We start from the raw sequence: 25,154 nt of genomic DNA, 5'->3' as shown, positions 1-25,154 counted from the left end.
AAGCCCCAACGGGAAGCCCAAGATGCCCGATCTTCAACAGAACCACAGCTGACAAGTCACAGTTCACTGTGACGTAGCCCAGCACTCGCTACTGGGTCGCAGATGAGTCCAAAATGACGGCGATATGACGAATACCCAGTCCAGCAGTTGGTGTTACACCCTACGAAAGTTTCGTGGTCGTTAAGAAGCTCTTCTTTGGTAGCAGCTATACGCCTTCGCGATGGCCGATCGAACAATTCACGCATATGTTGGACTGTATGACGACAGAGCCGACAGGACGAACGCCAGTAGTAATAGCGGGTGACTTTAATATGGTCATGTAATATGGACGTTACATGCTGTAATTTTAACCCTTAACAAGTAGTAGAACTGGAGGGTAGTGTAAGGAGATGAAGAAGGACTACAGGTAACGGTTCCAGAGCATCTAAATCGCATCTTCGTCGAAGTTCATCAAGAGTATGGAGTGGATGCAACTGAAGCGGCAGCTGACTTGCTATCATACGGACGATTCCTGACCAGCGAAAGGACCAACCGATTGCAGCACCTACGCGAGAGTGCCAACAAATTTTACTCTCCCGTCCCACATTTTCGGAAATAACGACGCCTTCTTTGGAAGCAGAAATTCATAACGAACCATCAACGGGTAATTCTCAATCTGACTGTATTTTAAATATTTCACAATCCGACACACTTCCAACTACTTCTTCGACAAAAAACAACTCGACCGAAATTTTGATTTATTGTCAAAATTTCAATCGAATGAAAAGTCCAGCCAAAATACAAGAAATCCAAAAAAAATTATTAGGCTCATCCTTCTCAGTAGTCTTGGCAACTGAGACAATCTGGGATGAAAGTGTTCGAAGCGAAGAAATTTTTGGAAGTGCTTTTAATGTATTCCGAAACGACCGAAATTTTCATGAGTCCCAAAGGAAATCAGGAGGAGGAGTTCTCGTGGCTATTTCGGCCAATTTTGATTCAGAAATCATGAACACATATAAATTTAAAGAATTTGAGCATGTCTGGGTGAAATCTCACATAGCAGGTGAAACACATATTTTCGCCTCAGTGTATTTTCCACCAGACCATGCGAACAAAACTACATACGAAAACTTTTTTCAATGTGCTGAACAAATCATGTCTGAACTTCCTCCCGAGATTAAGGTCCACATATACGGGGACTTTAATCAACGTAATGCTGATTTCATTTTGGACTCTGAAAATGAAAGTATTTTACTCCCAGTCGTTGGGGAGAATGAAACCTTGGAATTTATTTTTGACAAAACTGCAAATTTAGGTCTAAACCAAATCAATCACATAAAAAACCGCCAAAATTGCTACCTAGACTTTTTATTAATGAATATCTTTGACGACTTCTGTGTCAGCGAATCATTGTCTCCATTATGGAAAAATGAAGCTTTCCACACAGCAATCGAATATTCTTTGTTCATACATGAGCACAAAATCCCCAACGACTGCGAATATGAGGAAGTGTTTGAATACAAATTAGCGAAGTACGAAAACATAAAATGTAAATTAAGTAGTGTAGATTGGCAAGCTATTCTTAAGAATGAAGGAAATGCCGAATCTGCCGTAGAAGAATTCTACAGAATTTTAAATGAAATTATTGGGCAAGAAACTCCAATAAAAACGAAACGTCGTCATATAAATTCAAAATATCCAATATGGTATAATCAACAAATCAAAAATCTGAAAAATCGCAAACAAAAAGCACACAAAATTTACAAAAAATATGAAACTGATGAAAATTGAGCTAAATATTTGAACATATGCGACCAATTAAATTTTGAAATTAATAATGCATTTGAAGAATATAATACGAGAACTGAACTCGAAATAAAGTCCTGCCCAAAGAACTTCTTTAATTACGTAAAAAGCAAATTAAAATCTGACAATTTTCCATCCGTTATGCATCTTGACGAAAAAGTTGGAGACAACCCGGAAAAGAATTGCAATCTATTTGCGGATTTTTTCCAGGAAATCTATACAACTTTTTCTGAAGAAGATCGTGACCGCGATTACTTTGCTTTCTACCCAGATTTTATTAGGAATGTTGGTGTGAATCAAATTCAACTAAATGAAATTTTTGAAGCACTTTTAAACTTGGACGCCTCTAAAGGACATGGTCCTGACAAAATTCCTCCAATATTTCTGAAAAATTTAGCTAAGGAGCTCACTGCTCCTTTATTTTGGCTTTTTAAAATATCACTCGATACTGCAAACTTTCCAAAAGTATGGAAAACCTCTTTTTAGTGCCTATTTTTAAATCTGGTCGTAAATCAGACGTACGTAATTATCGCGGCATAGCCATTATCTCTTGCATTCCAAAACTATTTGAGGCAATTGTCAACAAAAAGTTATTTCTACAAATCAAAAACAGAATAACTAACATGCAGCACGGCTTTTTTAAAGGCCGATCAACTTCAACAAATTTGCTTGAATTTGTTGACTATGTACTGAATGCAATGGATAATGGAAATCACGTGGAAGCTCTTTATACAGACTTTAGTAAGGCATTTGATCGCATCGACATACCAATGCTGCTTTTCAAATTGCAGAAAATTGGAATTGAACCAGGTCACCTGAAATGGCTTGAATCATACCTGATCATTTTTTGGTTGCTTGTTATCGACTAACTTAATAAAGACTTGGTTATAACACTAGATGTTTTACAATTCGTTTATAATACAGTTATATAACATCTTTTTGGATTATTATTTTTCAAGATGTTTTCTGTGTTACTTGGGGAGTGACCGCCAACAAATAATTAAATTTGATGGATACAAATCAAAACCAATTCAAGTGACTTCCAGTGTACCACAAGGTTCTCATTTGGGACCTCTTCTTTTTATCATTTATGTAAACGATATTTCCTTCATTCTCAAGAAATTAAAAGTGTTAATTTATGCCGACGACATGAAGCTCTTTTTGGAAATAAGAAATGATGAAGACATCAATGTATTCCGCAATGAAATAGACATATTCTACACATGGTGCAACAAAAGCCTATTAGAACTGAATGTTAAAAAATGCAATCTAATATCATTTAGCAGAAAAAGAACAACACCGAACGTCTCTATCGCATTAGGAAATAAGAATGTGGAAAAATGTGAAAGGGTTAGGGACTTAAGAGTAATCTTAAACTCTAAACTTACATTCGTTGACCACTACAACACAATCATTCACAGGGCTAATAATATGCTAGGGTTCATTAAGCGCTTCTGCTATAACTTTCATGACCCATATACAATTAAAACACTTTATATTCCCTATGTTAGATCTATTTTAGAATACTGCAGCACTGTATGGTCTCCTTTTTCAACCACGCACGAAGAAAGATTAGAATCAGTGCAAAAACAATTTCTACTGTTTGCTCTTCGTAAATTAGGCTGGACATCATTTCCACTTCCGTCTTACAAAGCACGCTGCATGCTTATTGACATACAAACTCTGCAAGAGCGGCGTGAAATCGCAATGATTTCATTCGTAAACGATATCGTTTCGCATCGTATAGACTCGCCAGAAATCTTATCAAAACTAAATTTTTATATACCCTCTCGGCAATTAAGAAATCGGAATATTTTCGCAAGTAACCACCACCGAACAAACTACGCCAAATTTGGGCCTATAAATCGCATGATGGTTGCTTATAATAAACATTGCGAAACGATTGACTTTACCATGTCCAGGCAAAATTTAAAAACATATTTTCGTACCATTAGAAATAGGAACACTTAAAAAAAAAATACAAAACACTACATAATTTAATTCATTTTTTTTTATATATTTTTCAATGTGTTTCATAATTATAATATTAGGAAATAAGAAAAAAATATGTATATGTATAATGTACTAGTCTACGTCGGTTGACGAAATGAAATAAATAAATAAATAATAATACATGATACCAGCATGATGAAGGCTGGCGGTGAAGTTCATTTGAAGATAAAATGTCAATCAATGGTTTAATTTTGTTACGCACAGACCTTGGCACAGACGCTTGCTGGAAGGCGTCGTAAGTTATAAAAGTAGCATTTGCTTCTGTAATGTATTCACTTTAGTTTTTAAGACCTCTTCACTATTTCTTAGAACTACTTTTAAAAGAGGTTTCTTTCTTGGGGTTTTAGACGTAAGTTGAAACGAACGCATACGTGTTGCTGTTACCAGATCACAGAATGTTCTGCTGCTGGGTTTATTTTAGAATCCTTTCTAACATACAATTAATCGATCGGCCATTTGCCCGTATAATGAAAAGGAAACGCGTTACGCTACAGCTTCATCAGATAACGACATCAGGTAGATGATGCCTACGCGGTTCGCTACTACAGTATCCTATAATAAACAGCAGGCAGCGAGTGGAGGCAGGGGCGACTAGTCCATGTCCTTGTGGGCGGAAGACGACATATTAATTCAACGACGAGGTAGTTAAGCAGATGCCCTCAGCCGTGAGTGGCAACCTTGCTATTTTGTGAAAACATAGGCGAGTAGCCTTGAGTCGTTGCGTTGTCAACAGCGAGCGAAAAGTCTCTTTCCATCGCAGCATCTGTGCAACCGCCCATACGAATAGCACACGATTGAGTTCGACACCGATCAGCGATATAGGGTATGTGTGCCATCAGTAATCTCAAGCTCCCATTTTCACCCTATTCGAAAACAAGCGATTACGGCACCAATTGACTCCGTTCTTTTTGTTTTCATGGGTGCTCACTTCTAACAAAAAATATAAAAATAAGAAACAAAACAAACAGCGCTTCAATCCTTTGTTTTTCGTGGGATGAAAATAGGAGCCACATGCTTAATAAGGGAAACAATACCCTAGGTAATTATCTTTTGCCGCTGAGCGGACGCCTTGCCGTCAAGCCGTGCTTTTCATCGCAAAATATTCTCATCACGAGACATACCTAGTTGGCTTGGTATGCGTGCACGTTTGTGTCGGTATATTCGAATACTTTATCTGTGTTCACCGCAAGCGTTCGGGCCGAACTGTGTCTATCCAATCCATTCGGTATGGCCGAGCCGAACAAAGTCTCACACAGTCATTTGCGCTCTTCATTATGTTTTTCTTTCCACATCTTTGCTCCTGCTCATCGTTGATCAGAGCACGGCATAATCGAGCGTGAATAAAATACAAATGATGAGCTTTGATGAGCAAGTAATCGGTGAAAAATAGCAACATTGGTGAGTGGAGCTTATTCGACCTAAGTGGTGACCAATTCGTAGCGATATTCTGGTACTGATAACGGCCTGTCCATAAACTACGTAGACTCTTAGGGGGGGACGGGGGGGTTTGGTCAAAGTCTACGCTCCATACAAATTTCGAAAATTTTGTATGAAAAAAAGTCTACGAGGGGGGAGGGGGGGTTCTGAGATGGCCAAAAATAAGTCTACGTAGTTTATGGACAGCGCCTAAGTTGTGAAATGGCTGACGGGTGGCATTTGCGGCTACCTACTAAAATCACGAGGTGTAATGGCTCTCACCAAGCACTGCAACAGCCTTCAGAGATGCTGGAGATAATCATCGAGGGGCTCTTCCCGCGACCAGACCCGAGACTAGCCTTCTTTTGTAGGACCGCTAAGGATAGAGGCGGGTGACAAGGGGAGGGTCACCACCGATGAGGAAGTTGTGTGGATCTTTTAGAGTAAGTGGACGACGATACGTGACGAATACGGCAACATTGTACATGAAGAGCGCAACCTTAATAAGGTTATAGACGGTGCTCTTGTTTTACATAAAGAACAAGGTTGGATAATGCCTATCAACAAAATCTATTGAGCTCATTAAAGGATTTCTTTCGAAATGATCCTCGCTAAATTGTGGTTTGGATTCAACTACCTTTAATGGCTAATCCTAACCTCTTTGGTTGTATTTAGCATAAAAAGGACTTACCCCAAACTGGAACTAATTCTCCATCTCGCCGGCATGTTCCGTTGCCGTGTGCTGTTCCAGCCGCGTACTATGCCTGAACTGGCTGTCACAATCCCGACCGTAGTACGGGCGCCTCCGGTGGGTTTTCATGTGCGCCATCAGGTTGCTCTTCACGTGAAACCGATGCCGACAAATCGGGCACTGGTGCTCTTTGCGGCCGGTGTGAATCAGCTCGTGATCCTTGAGGTGCGTCGCCTGGGCGAACGACTTTCGGCATACTGCGCAAACGTGGCGCTTCTGATGCTGGTGCTTTACCCGGATGTGGATGTTGAGACTGGATTTCTGCGCAAAGTAAAGGTTGCATTCGGCGCAGTGGTGCGGTCGGATTCCGGCGTGAGAGTTGGTGTGTGTTTCCAGGTGCTTCATACGGCGGAAGCTTTTACCACACTCGGTGCACAGGAATTTTCGGGAATGGTTTTCCGGGGGAGGTTTAAGGTTCTGGTGGACGGCTTGGATGTGACGGAACATTCCCTGTTTGGAAACGAACCTTAGCGGGCATAGATGGCAGCGAAATGCTTTCACTTGGTCCTTTGGGACGCCATGCTCTTGCGACATGTGGTAGATGAAGCCAGCCAGCGAAGTGGTTTCCATTTCACATGCTTCGCATTGCATCCGGTAGGAATTGGAATCGCTAGGAGACTTGTGAATTTTGAGATGATTGTACAATTGAGTTCCCTTTTCGAATTTTCCCGGGCACTTGGGACAACACAATCCTCCCTCTGGAGGTTTGTGTGAGTTGAGGTGCCTTTTCAGATTGCTAGTGTGGCTAAAACTTCTTGAGCAGATGGGACAATCCGATTTTTTGTTGCTGTGATACTGGACATGTCTCTGAAGTAAACGTGCATTCCGAAAAGTTTTGCCACAAATAGGACAATCCTGTGCTTCCTCCTCTTCGGCCTTAACCTGGCTACTATCTATCTCATCCGATTCCTCTTCAGAGGTTTCACTGCTCTCCGAAAACAGTGGAAGGGTTTCTACTTCAGGGCACTCATCTTTGAACGATGTGTTCGATCCTTCATCCTCTCCGCTCTTCCCAACTGGTTCCACGAGTGGAAAACTGAAACCTCCCTTCTCCAGGTTCTCACACTTCTCAATTACCAGCTCATCCAGAGAATCTTCAATGTCCCCCGCCAATTCCCCGCTGCCGTCCTGTAGCTGCTCAATGTGCTCATTGATCTCGTTGTCCCACGTCAGTATGTCATCGCTCAACGGGTTGCTTCCACTGCTTTCATCCGCCACGGTCGCGTCCCCCTGCTCCTCATCCTTGACCACCGTGCAGTAATTCAACTCAGTTAGGATTTCCTGCTCCGATTGCCGCAACCTGTTCAGCTGTTCCCTCAATTGACCATTGGAGCGCAGGAACAGGCGACGAGTTTCGTAGGCTGCCACCAGTTTCGCGAGACACGACTCGCAAACCACTTCCGGAAGTCCGTCCGATTGTTGAATCTGAGATGTAATGCAAAGTAACCAAAAATTAAGAAAAAAATTCCAAAGAAAATTCAAGTTCCTCTGTAACTTACGGCCAATCCGGTGCAGGCGTGTATCACTTTCGGCAGGTAGTAGTCGTTGTAAATTTCGAAAATCGATGAGAAAGTACCCGCACTGGCTAAGCAACATCGACAAACGGTTCCCAAGCTAATTAGCTCCATTTTTGAGTCTAATTTTCAATATAAAAATTTGATTCTCTATTTTCACTGTTTTTGGAAAATCAAAAATCGCGGCGGAAAACTCGGAAAACTCGCGGAAAAACGAAAACTGATCGAGTGTGTAAACAATAAGCTATTTTACGAGATGTTCTACCGGTGGGCCGCTCAATGTTATTGTTTACATTTTATGTTTTTGTTTTCGCAAAAAGTAGCATAACATGTGGTGAGCGCCAATCAGATTTTTGCTGGGAGAGATGTTTCGGTTTCTAATGCGGCATGTATCAATCCCCCGAGCTGTATGATGTCACTAGCAGATGAAAAAAACATTCCCACGGTCTACGGATATTAATTATAGTGGGCGGATTGACGCATTTTTGCAGATAAATGAACTCCGTTTATTGGATGGGCCCGTATCACATGTTATGCTAACGAAAATGTAAATAAATGGGCCCACCGGTTGGACTTCAAAGCTGGTAAACATTAAAAAAACAGCTGATTTGAAACGTCTCATAAAATGCCTTTCACGAGGGGTCTAGCAATGGTAAAATTTAATTACAAAATGAGCGGTGCGTTAAGTACATGACTATCAGTGCTGTCACTCGAATTGGGCTCTAGGGGTATCCGGATTATTCCATTGGATTCTCCACCAAAAAAAAAAAAACGAAATCTATGGTCCGCTGCACGAATTTATTCTGGCCTGCTTACTCTCACACGAAATTTGACGTTTGAGAGGTGCCGACACCGCTCAAACGTCAAATTTCGTGTGAGAGTAAGCAGGCCAGAATAAATTCGTGCAGTGGACCAGAGGGCACTGCACTGTTTTGATTTTGTATGGGACTTTGACGTTTCGTGGCCTTGTTGTTTACAAAATTTCTGTAAGAGTGAAAGAGAAGGAGAGAATTTCATGCAGTGCCCTATTGCAGACTTCAGTGCCCCACACAATGCATACGTTTGCGTGTGCGTGACAGTAGTTTGACACATTTCCCATGGTAAAACTGTCAAAAAAACGCAAACCTCGACGGAACGGACGCTATGTGTTCCAGGCTTTCATCTCAAATTGGACTATCACACTGTTTTTGGCACGCCTAAAAAGTGTGATAAAAGCAACGATAACGATATACAACTAGCATTTTTTTTGGTGACCACGGCATCATTTGTGACCGGCATATGGGGCTTTTCGTTTGTTGGCCTAGTTTATAGACGACCCCCTAGTTTAACAGAAGTCAACGTCAAAGTGACAGTCGTTTTTTTTTGTATTGTTTTGGACGGCGAGAGTGATTTCAAAAATATTAATCAATTTAATCAGATCTTATTGATTATTAGATGATGAGAATTAAAATTATTATTATTAATTGATATAGTGGTTTCGCAGCCCGGCGTCACGAACACTAATGCAAATCTACTGGTTGAAAATATGCCCATTTGATTTTGCCGGGAACAGCTGATTTTTGTTTACTATTTTCCACCAGTAACTCAAGTAGTGTTCGTGTATTGCAACGTGTACGTACACGCAACACCACTAAAAGCAGAAACCACTATAATCGAGAATGTGAAGGAATCGACAAATCGGATGCCGCTATCGACGGTGCTGACGAAGATGTATTCAAACGGGTCCCAGTGGAGCCGATAAGGACAACCGTTCGTGAATGATAATTCTGCTCCAGAGGATTTACATGGAGAACTACGTGGACATGGAATTCAACGGCAAGATACGATCGAGATGTGTGTGCTGTGCCAAAACGGATGCAACATCGGATGTCCTCCAAGTGAGATTCCGACGACTACCTAACCGTCATCGATAATCTACACCGGGAGAAGCACACCTAGTCCAACATGAAGTCTCCCGGCAGCTGACGACAAAGCAAAACGGCGACCGATTAGTTTACGGAACGACGACAGGGCCAGGTCTTTGGAAAGATATGGGGATTTTTGGGACTAATTTGTTGAAATCCAAAAGACTCAGATGCTTAACTGCAGTGCGACGACGAAACGGGTAGATGGGACATTGTGAGCACATTTACTCTGAAAATTTTTAAAACGTATAAATATATACAATTAAAAAATGAATTGGTGTTGTACTTCACAATTTGATTCGAAAACCAATGAAAAATATGTGCAAAATTTTCACTGTTGTATTCGTCCAGGGTTCCACAATATTTTTTTGTGTTTGAGAAAATTGCACTGTGCTTCGTGGCCATGCGGCGTTAGTCAATTTGGTTCATTGTGAGTGATGGTTTGATTTCCGCTCCAGTCGGGTTTCGTCAAACGAGAAATCTATGCACTGGTCCATTGGGTATTTCGTGTTATCCTGTATACCTAGTGTTGGTTCAGTCTGTACAAACCCTGGTTGAATGAGTCTTTTCTTACTAAAATTGAAAAAAATCCTCAAATTGCATTTCACAAGGTATTTGTCTACTGCAATTCAGTAACAAATTTTGAAAACGACGTATGATCAATGGTGTAGCATTGATTATACGTCGTTTTCAAAATTTGTTACTGAATTCAAAAAAGCTAGAAGTAATTCTAAATTTATAGAACCTGGTAGATGGCATCGACTTTAAAAGTCGACTATACTTGCTTCACCTTGCAGTAAGAGAGGACTTGGTGAACCTACAAAGCAATAGTAAATTTCTGGAATAACTCCAGAAGTTCTTGGATAATACCGAATAACTCCAGATGTTCTTGGAGGATGGGACCGACTTCAAAAGCCAACACCGCTTGCTTCACCCTTCAGAGGTGTACAATTTGCGTGTTTCGGATAGGGACAGAGAACGCGTTGGTCTTCGTTGCCGGTCTAAAAAGAACTAGTTTATTCTCGAGTCATGCTCGCGCACGGGTTATGGTTGGCCAGTGTTGCCAGATAGTTTAGTGTACCTTAGTGTTTATATATATATGGAATACTAGAATACTACATTCCTCCCTTACTTTAATATTAACAAATGTGATTGATCTTGAAGTCGCTTCACCGCTCGGCGTGGTCGTAGTTCCACGTTTTCGCTCAGGACCTCGGCAAAGCCTTCAGTTGGTTGTATCGATCCGTCATCCTTCGAACTCGGGTCTGTGCTCGCCTCGGTGTTGACTGCTTCTTCATTTCCTGTAAAATAAATTGATTAAGCTTTCTGTGTTTACATTAAACCATTATGTTATTTCGAGTTCACCTGCACGTAGCTTTTTCAAATGCGAAATGTTCCGATGGAATACCCGCCCAGAATCATGTGACTTTAATGTCACATTCGATCCCGTCTTACCGATCACTGTTAGCTCATCAGGATGAAAGTTCGTAGACAGTTTATTGTCCTTTTGAATGCGTTTGGCCACAACTGTGTTCCCGACGTCAATACCGCTATCATTTGCTGAACGTTTTGCATCTGCATATTCTGCTCCTTTAAGCTTTTTCTCGGCGTCTCGATCTCGGATTTCTTCTAGGATTTTGTTTCCTTTAATGATCATTCCAGGAATTTTGTCCTTCAGAACTCGTCCGAACATAAGGATTGAAGGTGCTACTCCCGTTGTCGAATGTGGTGTCGAATTTTGCATAAGAGCAAACATCCTGAGATCCCATTGCCAATCAGATCCATCCGTCTCTTGACTAATTTTCAAGCGTTTGACTATGGTACGGTTCATACGTTCTACTTCCCCGTTTGCTTGGGGCCAATATGGGGTGGTTTTCCTGTGTTCGATTCCAAATTGACTGCAAAACTGTTGGAATTCTGAACTGATGAACTGTGGTCCATTGTCAGTTTTTAGAGATTCCGGAAAACCGAACCGACAAAATGTTTCGTGTAATGCTCGAACCGTCAGGCTGGCCGTTGTCTGCTTCATCACAATGATCTCAGTGAATCTGCTAAAATAGTCAACGATTACTAGGAGACTATGACCAGATGGAAGTGGACCAAGGAAATCTGCAGCTAAATCCACCCACGCACGATCTGGTAATATTGTAGAATGAATCGGCATAGGCGGGTCAAGCGCTGATACTAGTGTACAGGCCTTACACTGCTTGACATATTTTTCTACTTCCTTGTCTAAGTGTGGCCACCAGACTTTCAGTCGCAACCGACGTTTCATAATTTCGATTCCTGGATGTGACTCATGTGCAACTTTCAAAATTTTCGATCTGAGGCTGTGAGGTATAACCAGTTTATCGCCCCTCAGCAACATGTTTCCGACTTTGCAAAGCTCCGTATTGAATGGTTTGAAATCCCTCAAACTGTCTGGCCATATTCCGGCATCCATGCTCTGAAAAACGTTTTGCATCTCGTCATCTTTAGCAGATTCGCTTTCCACTTCTTGCAGAGTGATTGCATCGGGCACGTTGGCCAAGGCTATTTGGTATATACAGGCTTCGGTTGCTACATCGAATTCCTTCGGAGGCGAGGTGGATAGCCTTGAGATTGCATCGGCTAAGTTTTCAGATCCTGGTCTGTATTCTACTTCGTACCGATAACACTGGAGCCGCAACACCCACCTCTCAATTCTTGCACAAGGTTTAGCGCGTTCTTTGAACAAAAACAATAGAGGTTTGCAGTCAGTAACTAGCTTGAAACGAACGCCCAATAGGTATAAGTGGAATTTGTCCACTGCCCAAACGAGACCAAGAGCTTCACGTTCAGTTTGGCAATATGTACTTCCTTTCTAAATCCGTCAACGTCTTGCTTGCGAACGCAATTACCCGTGTCTGTTTGTACTCATCTTGTTGCAGAAGCACTGCTCCTAGGCCCGTCGGACTCGCATCTGCGATCACTATACAGAGATCCTTTGGATTATAATAACCCAAACAGCATGAATCAGATACTGCTTTTTTGACCTCCTCAAAACATCGTTGATGGTTCTCCTTCCAGACAAATCTTTCGCCTGTACGCAGTAAACTTCTGATAGTGTCTGTCTTTTCAGCCAGATTAGGTATGAACCGACCCACGTAGGTCACTAGTCCCAAAAAACTGCGCAGTTCTGATGTGTTTCGAGGTTCACGGAGAGATTTTATGGTTGCTATTCTGCTTTCTTTTGGGCGTATGCCTTCGGGTGATAATTCATATCCCAGGAAATCTAGGCGAGTAGCGTTGAAAATACACTTCTCTTTGTTCAGCCTGATCCCATAAGATGCGAGTCGATCAAGTAAACGTTTAAGTCTCTCGTCGTGCTCTTCCTGACTGTTTCCTGTAACCAACAAATCATCCAAGTATACAACTACTCCCGGTAATCCTGCCACAATGGATTCCATGACTTTTTGGAAAAGTTCAGGAGCGCATGAAATCCCAAACATTAATCTCTTGTATCTGGTAAGGAAAAAAATGATCATTTACAGTCGGTTTTATTATTTATTCCTTATTTAACCAAAAGTACATCAAAATCAATTTACCGAAATAGTCCCTGCTTCGTGATAAACGTTGTAATTTCTCTGGAACGTTCAGATATTTCAACCTGATGGTAGGCCTCTTTGATGTTTAGTTTAGAAAATCGTTGTGCACCTTTTATACCTGCGAACAGCTCCTCTACGAGAGGCAATGGATGAGTCTCCCGAAGAACCGCTTGATTTGCCCGCCTCATGTCCACGCACAGCCTAATTTCTCCTGAATCCTTTAAGATTGGTACTACTGGAGAAACCCACGCAGACGGCTGCCGTACTCGCTCGATGATGTCTTGATCAAGTAGACTTCCTAGCTTTTGTGCGATCTTATCTTCCAAAGCGAAAGGGACGCGTCGGTAAGGTTGTTGAACTGGGGGTATGTTGCTGTTGATTGGGATTTCGACAATCACGCCTTTAATTTTGGGGAATGTAGTTGTCTGTTCCCTGACCGCATCGATGTTGTAGCCATTTTTTTTTTTTTTTTTTTTTTTTTTTTTTTTTTTTTTTTTTTTTTTTCGTTGCCGGTCTAAAAAGAACTAGTTTATTCTCGAGTCATGCTCGCGCACGGGTTATGGTTGGCCAGTGTTGCCAGATAGTTTAGTGTACCTTAGTGTTTATATATATATGGAATACTAGAATACTACAAGAGGGAGGACTTGGTGAACCTACAAAGCAACAGCGAATTTAAACGATGAACAAATATCACCCAAAAATTTCTGGAATAGCTCCAAAAGTTCTTGGATGATAGGACTGACTTCAAAAGCCAACAACGCTTGCTTCACCCTGCAGTGGGAAGACTTGGTGAACTTACAAAGCAATAGTAAACTCTGACCATGAACAAATATCACCCAAGAATTTCTGGAATAACTCCAGAAGTTCTTGGATAAGACCGACTTCAAAAGCCAACTACATTTGCTTCACCCTGCAGTGGGAGGACTTGATGAACCTACAAAGCAATAGTAAACTCTGACCATGAACAAATATCACCCAAGAATTTATGGAATAACTCCAGAAGTTCTTGGATAAGCCAACTACATTTGCTTCACCCTGCCGTGGGAGGACTTGGTGAACCTACAAAGCAACAGCAAATTAAAACAATGAACAAATATCACCCAAGAATTTCTGGAATAACTCCAAAAGTTCTTGGATGATAGGACCGACTTCAAAAGCCAACAACGCTTGCTTCACCCTGCAGTGAGAAGACTTGGTGAACCTACAAAGCAATAGTAAACTCTGACCATGAACAAATATCACCCAAGAATTTCTGGAATAACTCCAGAAGTTCTTGGATAAGACCAACTTCAAAAGCCAACAACATTTGCTTCACCCTGCAGAGGGAAAACTTGGTGAACCTGCAAAGCAATATTAAATTCTGACCATGAACAAATATTACCCAAGAATTTTTGGAATAACTTGGTGAACCTACAAAGCAACAGCGAATTTAAACGATAAAGAATATATCCCATGAATTTCTGGAATAACTCCAAAAGTTTTTGGATGATAGGACCGACTTCAGAAGCCAACAACGCTTGCTTCACCCTGCAGTAGGAAGACTTGGTGAACATGCAAATCAATAGTAAATTCTGACCATGAACAAATATCACCCAAGAATTTCTAGAACTACTCCAGAAGTTCTTGAATAAAACGGACTTTAAAAGCCAACTACATTTGCTTCACCCTGCAGTGGGAGAACTTGGTGAACCTGCAAAGCAATAGTAAATTCTGACCATGAACAAATATCACCCAAGAATTTCTAGAACAACTCCAGAAGTTCTTGGATAAGACCGACTTCAAAAGCCAAACAACATTTGCTTCACCCTGCAGAGGGAGGACTTGATGAACCTACAAAGCAATAGTAAACTCGGACCATGAACAAATATCACCCAAGAATTTCTGGAATAACTTGGTGAACCTACAAAGCAACAGCGAATTTAAACTTTATTATTATTATTAGCTTTATTAGGGAGATTTTCAGCCCGAGGCTGGTTCATCTCCAACGAATTTAAACGATAAAGAATATATGCCATGAATTTCTGGAATAACTCCAAAAGTTTTCGGATGATAGGACCGACTTCAGAAGCCAACAACGCTTGCTTCACCCTGCAGTGGGAAGACTTGGTGAACCTGCAAAGCAATAGTAAATTCTGACCATGAACAAATATCACCCAAGAATTTCTAGAACAACTCCAGAAGTTCTTGAATAAAACGGACTTTAAAAGCCAACTACATTTGCTTCACCCTGCAGTGGGAGGACTTGGTGCACCTGCAAAGCAACAGCTAATTTTGACAATAATCAAATAGGTACCGCAAAGGTTTTCTGGATCAAATCCATAATTACCTGGAAAGTGCGATTGAGTTCGAAGGAGAAGAGATTTGTTTTTGTATAACCATGCAATTGGAGGACATGATGAACTTGTAAAATTACTGCTAAATCTGATTATTATAAAACATCTGCTAAGGATAGTGGGAGAACGTTTATGAAACAATTAGTGGTAACAAGCGCTATCACTTTAGATGGCGTTCCGTAAGAATGGTCATGTAGTTTTGGATATTTTCTTCACTCTTTGTGGTGTCCACCCACAATCACCTCCTTTACCAAACCCTCCCCCCCCCCCCCGCCTCCCCTCCTTCATGCCCCTATTTACTTGTTTAATAATATTTTTAAAAATACAAAAAAAAGAAAGCTAAAATAACGGAATAGAATACGTATCTAACAGAATAATGCATAGGTTAAATTTGCTAAGCAGCAAAGTGTTTCCTCCAGAGATGATTGCTTGTCATGAAACTGATTAGCCAACCTGATTGATGTCCTATTTATGATCGGCAGGAATAACTGAAAAGGATAAAAACGAATCTTTAATATTTAGGTGTGTTTATGAAACATTCGGATACTATAATGCCTACCAAGAACAGGCTGCTCTCCCGCCATGACAATGAGACAATTACAACGCTACGCTCCAGTAGACTCAAGCATAGGGTGGGTTTGATATGTGTACCAGTTCCGGTGCCGCAAGTGCTGGTAGACACGGTTCGGGAAACGTGGAACATGCCACCGAACATCGGATCGACTGGATCGGCTTATATGTACTCGAGGCCACAGTCAAGTCCAGCGGCTGGCTCGGCAGGTTCGCCTGGCGGCACCTTAGGTGGCACAATGGCAGATCTTCTTTTTCTTCTTCTTATTTATGGATCTACATCCTTACTGGGAGTTGGCCTGTCTCACTTCAACTCAGTGTTCCTTGAGCGCTTCCACAGTTATTAATTGAAGGGCTTTCTTTGATTGCCATTGCATGAATTTGTATATTGTGTGGCAAGTACAATGATACACTATGCCCAGTCGAGAAAACTTTCCCGACCGGAGCGGAAATCGAACCCGCCGTCTCCGGATTGGCGATGCATTGCCTTCAGAAGGCCGGCTCCAGAGGCACGTTATCCTCCATTTGGGACATTTGTGCCATCATCCGAATACAGCGGTGGATCGGCGTGCGGTTCCTGTGCTGCTAGCGGCTACGGTGGCTACTATCAGAACGAAAAGAACACAGCCGCCACATGCCACGGTCCGCCTACGGTGGGGGCAACGATGTTTCCTCGCAACCACCTTATCCAGCATTTTGAGGATTTTGAGAGATTATGACGCCGACGACGACGAGCAGGATGCAACCAGCCACCTGTCACGCGGCCATGTTTTCGAGGTCAGCATCAAAATCCAGGAACGATAATTGACTGTGGCTGAATCATATCAATAACAATTCTAAATTTTATGAAAACTTTCTCCCCGTGAAGAAAACGAGCTGGTACCATAACGACTTCATTATGAAATAAATAATTAAGAAATTAAAAGTCATGTTTTGCCTTAACTAACTGTTTTAAAAGGTGAATAAACAAATCTGTTGTGTAAAATGTTTCGCCGTTTTCAATTATTGCTCCTTCTCTTCTTCTTCTTCTTGGTTCTGTTGGCCCTGGCTGTTGCTGACAGAGACCGGGGGATGGCAGCAGCTTATATGCTATATCGCCAGCGATGTTTTGTTTATAGTCTGATAGACTTTTTTTCTCACAAGCTGTCAATGCAGGTAACCGTTTTCGCTGATTGGTGTTTCTACGTTGCTAGCTATATATGGCTTTTGATATCTTTCAAGAAGCGTACTACATTTTGTAGAAGGGTTACATCTTTCTTTTCGAAGACTTGGTATATGTTGCAGTATTCGTCTAACTGGTATTTCTCCCTTTCTTTGGCGTATTTAACGCAAAAGAACATGACATGGTCCGAGTTATCAAGAACATCACATACGTCACAAATGCAATCTTCCTCTATCTTCATTTTATGTAGCCAATATCGTGAGAAGTCATGACCGGATAATAAGCGATTGAGAGTACGTACCTCGGTGTTGTTTAGTTGTAACTTATGGTGCCAGGGTTTCGCGGGTATTGTGTTTTGTATTTGGAAGTATTTCCTGCCCTTGCCAAGCTCGGCTGCGTACTGTAGGTACCATTGTTGGGAGCTTTGTTCGCTGATGGTGTGGATGTGGTTGATGGCATCGTGTAGAAGGATCTTATTGCTGCAAACTGTTTCCTGTTCGAGTCCCGCCTTGGCTAGTTGATCAGCTACTTCATTTCCGTTTAGTCCAGTGTGTCCTGGGATCCACTGAATCGACGTGTTGTACTCCGTGGCCATCCTCAGGATATTATCTATCACTTCATCTCTTTCATATGAACGTTTGTTCCGCCTGATGTATTCACATCCAGATTTGGAGTCGGTCATAATAACCGCGTTTTGAAGATTTTGTGTGCGTATGTATTGTAGGGCCACGTAGATCGCTTCTAATTCAGCAGACATTATGCAGACGGTGTTCGCCAATCTTAGACTCAACCTGAAGTTCCTAGCCTCGTGGTACACGCCAATCCCGCATGTCACGCCGTCCGAAGATGCATCCGTGAATATCAGCTGCCGACCACTATATTTTCCATGGATTAAAGATAGAGATAACTGCTTCAGAACTTTCGTGCAGGTTTCCTTCTTGACCCACGTTCCTTCTTTTAAGGTGGTGCAGATTTGCACGTCGCCCCACCTGTAAGGTTCCTTAACCATCGTCGACAACTGTTCAAGAATGTCATGGTGGAGAAATGCTGATTTTTCCATTGCTGTATACCGTTGGTTCTCGCAGAATTCCTCTACGAGGGTATCTTGGCACATTTGATCCCAAACCGGTGATTTCGAATAACAGTGTTTAACAACTTGTCTCCCTATCATTTTCATTCGCCTAAACTGCAGCGGCGGTTGCGCAGCTATAGCTTGCAGTGTGTTTCTGGGTGTAGTTTTCGTGCATCCTGTCACTCTTCTCAGGCACTGGTTGTTGATAGTATCTAGTTTTTTAAGATTCGTATTACAGGCAGAGCTATAAACGCTTGTTCCATACTCTATGAAACTTCTGATTAGAGCATTGTACGCCACATTCAGTGTTCCCGGATGTGCTCCATATTTTGTGCCACTGATCACCTTTAACATATTCAAGCGATCCGCCATCTTTTGCGTCAATTCCCGAATATGGGAACCAAAACGCAACGATTTGTCGATCAGAACCCCTAGATATCTGTGCCATCTGACTGATTCAATGTCTTCGTCGTTAACCGCTATCTTCATTTCCCGTGGACTATTCAGGAACAATACTGCTTTAGTTTTCTGTGCATTTATAGTGAAATTCAGAGATTCTGCCAACTGTGCAAATCGTTCCATGTACGCATTTCCTCTTTCATTCAGCTCTTCGATTGATCTTCCCATCACTATAATGGAGAAGTCATCTGCGTATTGGACCAATATAACGCCCTCGACCTGAATTTCATGTAATTTCGCCGTGTACACATTGAATAATGTAGGTGAAAGTACATCACCCTGTGGAAGTCCCTGGTGCACATACCTCACTGCTTTTTGGTCGCCTACTTGAAGCTCTATTCTTCTGTTGGTTAGAAAGGCCATTATCCAGCTGCTGAGTTCTGGAGGAACCGCATACGATTGTAGGACAGCTTCCAGAGTTTCCGGCTTCACCGCGTTGAAAGCGTTCGATAGGTCGACGAAGATGGTGCCGACGATCAGTCCTTTCCGCTTTCCAGCCTGGATTCTGTTAACCACGTACTCGAGACAGCTCATTGTTGAGGTTCCTTTCCGAAATCCAAATGAAAGGTCAGGTAAGATGTGATTTTGTTGAAGATGTAGTTCGAGTTTTTCCAAAACAGCTGCGTTGAGTATTTTTAAACAACAGTTGATCATCGAAATTGGCCTAGTACCCTCAACGGTTTCTGGATTCTTTCCCGGTTTAGGGATGGCAACCACTTTAATGGATTTCAGTTCGAAAGGTATACTAGTGGACTTCCATATATTGTTCAGGTCCTGAATTATGACTTCCCTAACATCGCTATTCAACAGGCGCAGCATGCTGTAAGAAATTCCGTCTGGTCCAGGTGATGTTGATACTGTTTTCTTCGCTAGGAATCTGTTCCAAAAGTTGATATCCATTACGTCGTAATTGGGGAGATATCTAGGAAATTCTTCCACCAAATCTTCAACCGGAAAGAACTTATCTAGAAACTCCTGAGCCATTTCCATGTTTTCATGTACTAACACGTTAGCAGTTGAGCGCTTTCTCCCAGTTAACCTCCGTAGCTTTTCCCAGATGATCTTGGATGGTGTACGAGGATCAATACTCTCGACGAACTCCTTAAACCGCTGCTTTTGGGATTCCTTCTTGATTCGGTTGAATACAGCTTCACTCCGTTTGAACTCGATCAATTCCTGCATGCCACCTGTGCGATTGAAACGAACTCTAGCTTCGCGTTTTTCCTGCCACGCCTTTTCTACCTCCGTAGACCACCAAAATTTAGGTACATACTTATCCTTTTGTCGAGCTCTCTTTACGATTCGCCTTGTTTCCGTTTGCAGATCTTTGACGCCACTGACACTGTCACTACTCATTTCATTAATCGCGGCTTTTACTTTGGCGCCATTGATGAAATAGCGTTCTGGTTTCTCCTCACAAAGCTGAATAGTGGTTTCCAATGCAAGATGCCGACTACCGATGCCGAAGTCCAGTGTCCGCATTGTTGTACAATCGATTAGTGATGGCGTTACCATGACCAAATCGATAGCTGATTGTGATTTTCCAAGTTCCACAGGTACAAATGTTGCTTCCCCAGTGTTGAGAAGAATAAGGTTTTCATCGTTGATCAGCTCGAACAATGTTGCGCCCTTATTGTCGGAATGATTCGGGTCCCACGACACATGATGCGAATTGAAGTCCCCGGCGATTACTGCTTTCCTGTACTTTTGAACTTCCTTAAAAATGGCACCGATGTTGTCCCTCAGTTCGAAGTGTGATATTTTTGGAGCTACATACACTGATACCAAACAGATATCAGACGAAACGATGTGTCTAGCAATCACCTGTATCTTGTTAAAGCTTGGCATGAAAACTTCCCGGGTTTTAATTCTCTTGCTGATAATTAATCCTGCGCCACCGTATCCATCGTCCCTGGAATCAAGGAACGAAAAATACCCTGGCACCTTATATTTTGTACTCTCAAGTTCTAATTTGCTCCATGTCTCGCTTATAAATGCTACATTGTATTGGTCCTGAATTAGCAACCTCGATAACTCCTCTTTATTTTTTTCTAAGCTTTGTATGTTTATTTGTACTATACGTATGTTCTTTTCTGTCATGTTCTACTTACGTTTCCATTCCGTGTTCATTCTCTGCTTGTGACCAGTCCACCGTGCTGGAACGGAGCCGGCGTCCACTGGTATCTCCTACCTTACTTTTGCTGCTTCCCGCTACTGCATCCGATGGTTTGCCACTAACTGCGCCGCTGGTCGCCGCGCCATCCCCATTAAGGTCCTTTCCGCTGAGTTGTTCTGTGATGCTTTGCGTTCTCTGGTCTTGGAACCGCTGTGCCCATCGCTCGAAATCAGACACCTTGAATTTGTTGAACAGGGCTACTCCTGTACTTTCCTTTTCCGTCTTCTTCTTCTTGTCAGCCATGACCTGGACCTGATCAGCAATATTGACCTCTTGAATCGGACGTTTCGGCTTCTGTGGTTTGTATTGTCGTTCGTTCCTTGTTCGGTACTGCCCCGCCGCCATAGTCGCGAAGCTTTCCGGCAAATCTGGGAATTCAGCAGCATTTTCCAGAGCGTCGTAGCGATTTTGGGTGAGTATCGGATACTGTTCTTTTGCCTCCATGTACGTCATTGTCGACTTCGCCATAAGCACCTTAATGTTGCGTTGTCTCACTCGTTCCGCACAACCTTCATCCGATGTTCGATGAACCGCATTGGTTTTGCAATACAGGCATTTGCGTTGGTTCGGGCAGGCACCCATCTCCATATCTTCATGTTGTTGTGCACAGTTACCACATCGTTGCTTTGAACGGCAGTTTTCCGCCTTATGATTATACCTCAAGCAATTGAGGCATAGCACCGGTTTGTTGATGAAGGGTCGCACTGAATTAACGCAGCAGAACAGACGGACTTCCCTGGGTAGTGTGCTGGCGCGGAAAGCGATGCTGATGCGTGTGGTCTCAATTTTGTTGGCTCCTTCATACCTGTGGAGACGGTTGATGCCGAGGATCGGGTAGTCGCTCCGTATGTTTTGCTTGATTTCGTCAATTGTCATGTCCACAGGTACTCCTGACACCACTCCTGAAACTGCAACGAAGCTTCGTGGAATAAACGCTCTGTATCCCTTCGGCTTGAGCTGCTGATCTGCCTGGAGTCGATTTGCTGTCTGATGGCATTTCATGAACACCAAGACCTTGTTTCGGCCTAGTGCGCGCAGGTTGATAATGTTGTTTTTGTAGTCATTGCTTTGCGACAACATTCGTCCTACGGAGAGCTTGTTGATTGGCGCCTTGTTTTCCGGATCGTCCAACTGCACAATGACTCTGTATGGGTAGGTGTCGTTCGGGTTGTATTCGTAGACTTGATACTGCCTTTGCGCTCGCTCTAGTCTACCACCGTCGGGCGGCTTCATGTTTTCCGGCGGATCCGCCATTTTGCAGGATTCGGTTTTCAGCAGAACTTATATTCTTTCACTCTTTTTCAGTCTTTTCACTCGTAAAACTACACAGAAATAATGTTCACTTCGCAAAATCGAAAGAAAATGTGGTTTTCCCTTTTCTTTCTCGAAAATTCGTTCGTCAAACAGAACACGTGGGAATTTTCCTTCCGTCCGCCTCTATAACTCACACGCGAATGAATTATTGCTCCTGGAATTGTGTTTGTTTGGTTTGTTTACAAACTTTGCGCTGTCATGGGGAATCAACCGCCCGAGCCGCCGCTATTGTGTTCAACGGGGCGGCTGAAAGTGGGAACCAAAGATGTTGGCTCGTTATTTTCCTGTGGGGCAGTATTGCGGTGACAAGAGGCTGGATGCAACCGCCGCCGCCGCTCCAGCTGATTTCCGGTGGGGTGAATCCATCCGCCGCTCTCGACCGCAGCCTGATTGAAACAAAATTGTAAAATATGAAGTAAAGCTCAGAAGTGGATGGCATTTGTGTTTCGGTGTCTACTTCCTTGTTTGTCAGCTAGTTATTGTGGAAGCGCGTGAAGAAAACTGCTTTGCAAATTTGAGAACCATGCTCCCAAGAAAGTACCACAAAAATAATGGAAGCTTACCTTGGTACACATTCCTGTTTTGCAGCATGCGTAGAACAATTTGCGGATTTCTGTTCCAGGGGAATTCGTTTTCTGTGGCTCTTACTGGCTGATCATTTCTCTCACGATCCGCACTGGTCCATAATCATCTATAATGAACTTCAAAACACCATTTATTAGCAGATAATGCTTCACTCTACTTAGTATAAAGTGACCAGACGTCCCGGATTGTGCAGGACAGTCCCGGATTCAAGCAGCCTGTCCCGCATTTACAAGCGTCCCGGAAACGTCCCGGATTTAAACAATTAGGCAATTCATTTTTAAAATAAACTTCTATCTTTCAGCTGATTGAAAAAAGAAGTTGATTTATAGAATTCTGCTTAAGATAATATACAATTATGCTTTTTTGATTTTCCATGTAAAAAATCATTCCCATTGCAATTTGCTTAATATATTTTATAAAGTTTTCGTTATTTCAAAGTCCTTCCTGCCTGATCATAAGCATTGTTATGGGAATTTTGAAAAATCTGAAACTTATGATATTTTTGGGATATTTTTTTATAAATTGGTGCAATGTTGTTGGGATCCCGCGTAATGTTGCAACATTTACTCCTGAGAAGACATCAAAAGGCTGTGCAAAAGGTGTACTGGAATTATTGGAAATACACAACTGCTACGATATTTATGAATAGTATTTGTAAAAAAATATTTTAAATATTCTGAGTCTCAATAAATATGGAACAGGTACTCCAATTGTTGGTTTTGTACAGTGTCTTTTTTCATTATTTCTTTGTAGCCAGAGGGAGGGAATTTCGGGCTATGTCTCTCTAAGAACCCAAATTTGTGGAACAAATTTTAAGATTAAAACCCTTTCCGACTAAAAAAATTTTCGGCTGCGCCGCTTTCTCGCGATAGCACTGTTGTATATGGCTGCATTCTTCGTTGCTGTTTACGAAATGTAAATATTAAATTTAAAAAAAATGTTATATTAGACATCGAAAACCAGCCCCAAATTTAGTCCTTACTGGAAAAAACTTACGTAAGTTTTAATGATCAACATGTTGTCCCGCATGTGAGAAAAATATATCTGGTCACTTTATAAGACTTAGTAGGTTGTTTACTTACCTCGACGGGAAACTTATCGGGGTCCTCGGTGTAACGGAATCGGTTCCGGTAATGCGATTCCAGCTGCGTTTTTATTTCCTTCACATTATCTCCTATTCGCGAACATCTTCCGATCAAAACAAAAACATAAACACGCTGAAAAAAAATCAAAATAAAACCGAGGGGGCCGTTCACGTATTTTAAAGTAGATGTCAAACCAAGGGGCTCGCGGATGAAAAGACCCCGTATCAATTAAAATGAAAAGACCCCGAAATTAAATCGATTTTTTTTCCTACTGTTTGATCTTAGTATTTATCTTTGATAAAAGTGCACATTTGCCCTGATCGCTTAAGAAATTGTTTTTCTTTGATCACAGTATTATGTTTTCAGTTCAAAACCGAATTAGCGACATTTTTTCTTTGACTTCCGCTGCTTTTGCCTTGCGTTAAACACAATGTCGGAAGTGGGGCGCTGTATTGTACACCTGGTGCTCTATACAGCGCCCCACTTCCGACATTGTGTTTAACGCAAGGCAAAAGCAGCGGAAGTCAAAGAAAAAATGTCGCTAATTCGGTTTTGAACTGGAAACATAATACAAAGTTGCGAAGAAATGAGAGTTCAAATGGCAGTCACCGTGGAAAGTTTCTGCCAGGAATCGGTCAAGAAGTTTCTTGAGCGATTCCTTTCGAACACCAAACTAGGCTTTTACAAGGAATAAGTGCACCGAAGACCTCAACTCGATCCGACGTAACCCTGCGCTGTAATCACACTTTGAAGGTGTGTGCATACTATTGTGTCAGTCCTGGGTGAGGAGGAGAACGAAACTGTTTTGACTTTCCCCCAAGAAACGTCAAATTCCGAACCGGTTGGATATGCCCGCCGCCGCCATTACCGATCGCGGATAAGTGGATTAGTTGCGCGTGGAACAGGGTGTGGAATAATGTGGATCTGAGTATCGCGGACTGACTCAATATGCTCTCTCAGCGGGAGCCAAACATTGAAGTTGGAGGTTATGTTAAACCTTGTTGAACCTGTGTGATTGATTGAAGAGTATTGTTATCTAGGCGCTGCGGATATAATCAAAACTGTTGCCACGATATCTCCATTTGCCGCTGTCAAGCCGTTGGAAAGCGAGGAGAGGGATAAACATTGTTTTGAGCCTATTTTAGCAAATTTTGTAACAACTATCCATCAAAATTTCCATCGCGAATGGAAAATAATAAACTTTGAACACGAGAACAGAATTGGAATAATGGTGGATTCACAGACAAACAGACGTCTCACTCTACTCACTTCCCATCGTTTCACTTTTTAACGGATTATTCAAATATTCCGTAGTTCGCAAATCGCTCGCTCATGGCGCTCGCATCGTTTTTGCTCCTGTTTGACGTTTGCTCACTACCGCCATCTACTCAATAGATTTGCGTACCACAGCATAATTAGCATTGGGCGATTATGTTTTCGTGACGATGA

At 42.1% G+C, this 25,154-nt stretch overlaps 2 protein-coding genes across 2 annotated transcripts; both read right to left on the bottom strand.

Annotated features, from left to right (window-relative positions):
- Nucleotides 1-5,836: 5,836 nt before the first annotated feature.
- On the bottom strand, nt 5,837-7,775 carry LOC134291859 (gastrula zinc finger protein XlCGF57.1-like). The gene is made up of 2 exons (XM_062860194.1): nt 7,465-7,775; nt 5,837-7,390 (listed from the first exon to the last, which is right to left on the bottom strand). The coding sequence occupies exons 1-2, from the start codon at nt 7,591-7,593 to the stop codon at nt 5,918-5,920; spliced, it is 1,602 nt and encodes a 533-aa protein (XP_062716178.1). The 5' UTR covers nt 7,594-7,775; the 3' UTR covers nt 5,837-5,917.
- Nucleotides 7,776-10,383: 2,608 nt separating this feature from the next.
- On the bottom strand, nt 10,384-13,396 carry LOC134291858 (uncharacterized protein K02A2.6-like). Its single transcript, XM_062860193.1, has 2 exons — nt 12,950-13,396; nt 10,384-12,866 (listed from the first exon to the last, which is right to left on the bottom strand). Exon 2 carries the CDS (start codon nt 11,845-11,847, stop codon nt 10,729-10,731), a length of 1,119 nt encoding a protein of 372 aa, XP_062716177.1. The 5' UTR covers nt 11,848-12,866; nt 12,950-13,396; the 3' UTR covers nt 10,384-10,728.
- Nucleotides 13,397-25,154: the final 11,758 nt, after the last annotated feature.

This window comes from Aedes albopictus, chromosome 3, assembly GCF_035046485.1.
Source record: "Aedes albopictus strain Foshan chromosome 3, AalbF5, whole genome shotgun sequence".
Classification (NCBI taxonomy): domain Eukaryota; kingdom Metazoa; phylum Arthropoda; class Insecta; order Diptera; family Culicidae; genus Aedes; species Aedes albopictus.
The sequence above is the reverse complement of the archived record's forward strand: the minus strand, read 5'-3'. Positions and strand labels throughout refer to the sequence as shown.

Bases quoted from the DNA above. Each gene is read 5' to 3' on its own strand.
- LOC134291859 (XM_062860194.1), bottom strand. From the start codon at position 7,593: ATGGAGCTAATTAGCTTGGGAACCGTTTGTCGATGTTGCTTAGCCAGT. The intron at 7,391-7,464 runs GTAAGTTACAGA...ATTACATCTCAG, and splicing joins ACGCCTGCACCGGATTGGCC to ATTCAACAATCGGACGGACT.
- LOC134291858 (XM_062860193.1), bottom strand. From the start codon at position 11,847: ATGCAAAACGTTTTTCAGAGCATGGATGCCGGAATATGGCCAGACAGT.